This window comes from Gavialis gangeticus, unplaced genomic scaffold (genome assembly GCF_001723915.1).
Source record: "Gavialis gangeticus isolate Ggan-Ray unplaced genomic scaffold, GavGan_comp1, whole genome shotgun sequence".
Lineage (NCBI taxonomy): Eukaryota > Metazoa > Chordata > Crocodylia > Gavialidae > Gavialis > Gavialis gangeticus.
Window position 1 is genome coordinate 10,967,788 of NW_017729025.1, and position 399 is coordinate 10,968,186.

The following is a 399-nucleotide window of genomic DNA, read 5'->3' on the forward strand; positions in this document are numbered from 1 at the left end:
GCTACAGCGCCATGTGCGGCCACGCCGTGCTCGCCCTCGGCCGCTTGGCGCTCGACTACGGGCTGGGCCCCGCGCCGTGCCGCCCCGAGACCCGCGTCGTCATCCACTGCCCCTGCGGGCCCGTCACCGCCTTCGTGCCCTGGGACGGGCAGCGCAGCCGCAACCCCGTGCGCTTCCACAGCGTGCCCGCCTTCGCCGCCGCCGCCGGTACCACCCCCGCGATCGGGCCCCTTGCCCTCCCCCAGGGTTGGGGCTCCTTTACCTCTCTCTGCAGCACCCCCCAGATCCCTGGGCCTTCCCTGGGGACCTTGGGTAGGGGGAGGCCGGACCTTGTGGCCCGAGGCTGCAGCCCGCGGGCCTCCTGGCTACAAGGCCTTGCCCTTTGCTCAGGGTCAGCCA

The 399-nt window shown here is 73.9% G+C and overlaps 1 protein-coding gene across 1 annotated transcript in view; it reads left to right on the forward strand.

The window, feature by feature from the left end:
* L3HYPDH (trans-L-3-hydroxyproline dehydratase) overlaps window positions 1–399 on the forward strand; it is a 24,023-nt gene that overhangs the window by 482 nt on the left and 23,142 nt on the right. The window contains exon 2 of the mRNA XM_019519884.1: window positions 8–207. Within this exon, the coding sequence (XP_019375429.1) occupies window positions 8–207 (200 nt within the window). The remainder of the gene's footprint in view (window positions 1–7; window positions 208–399) is intronic.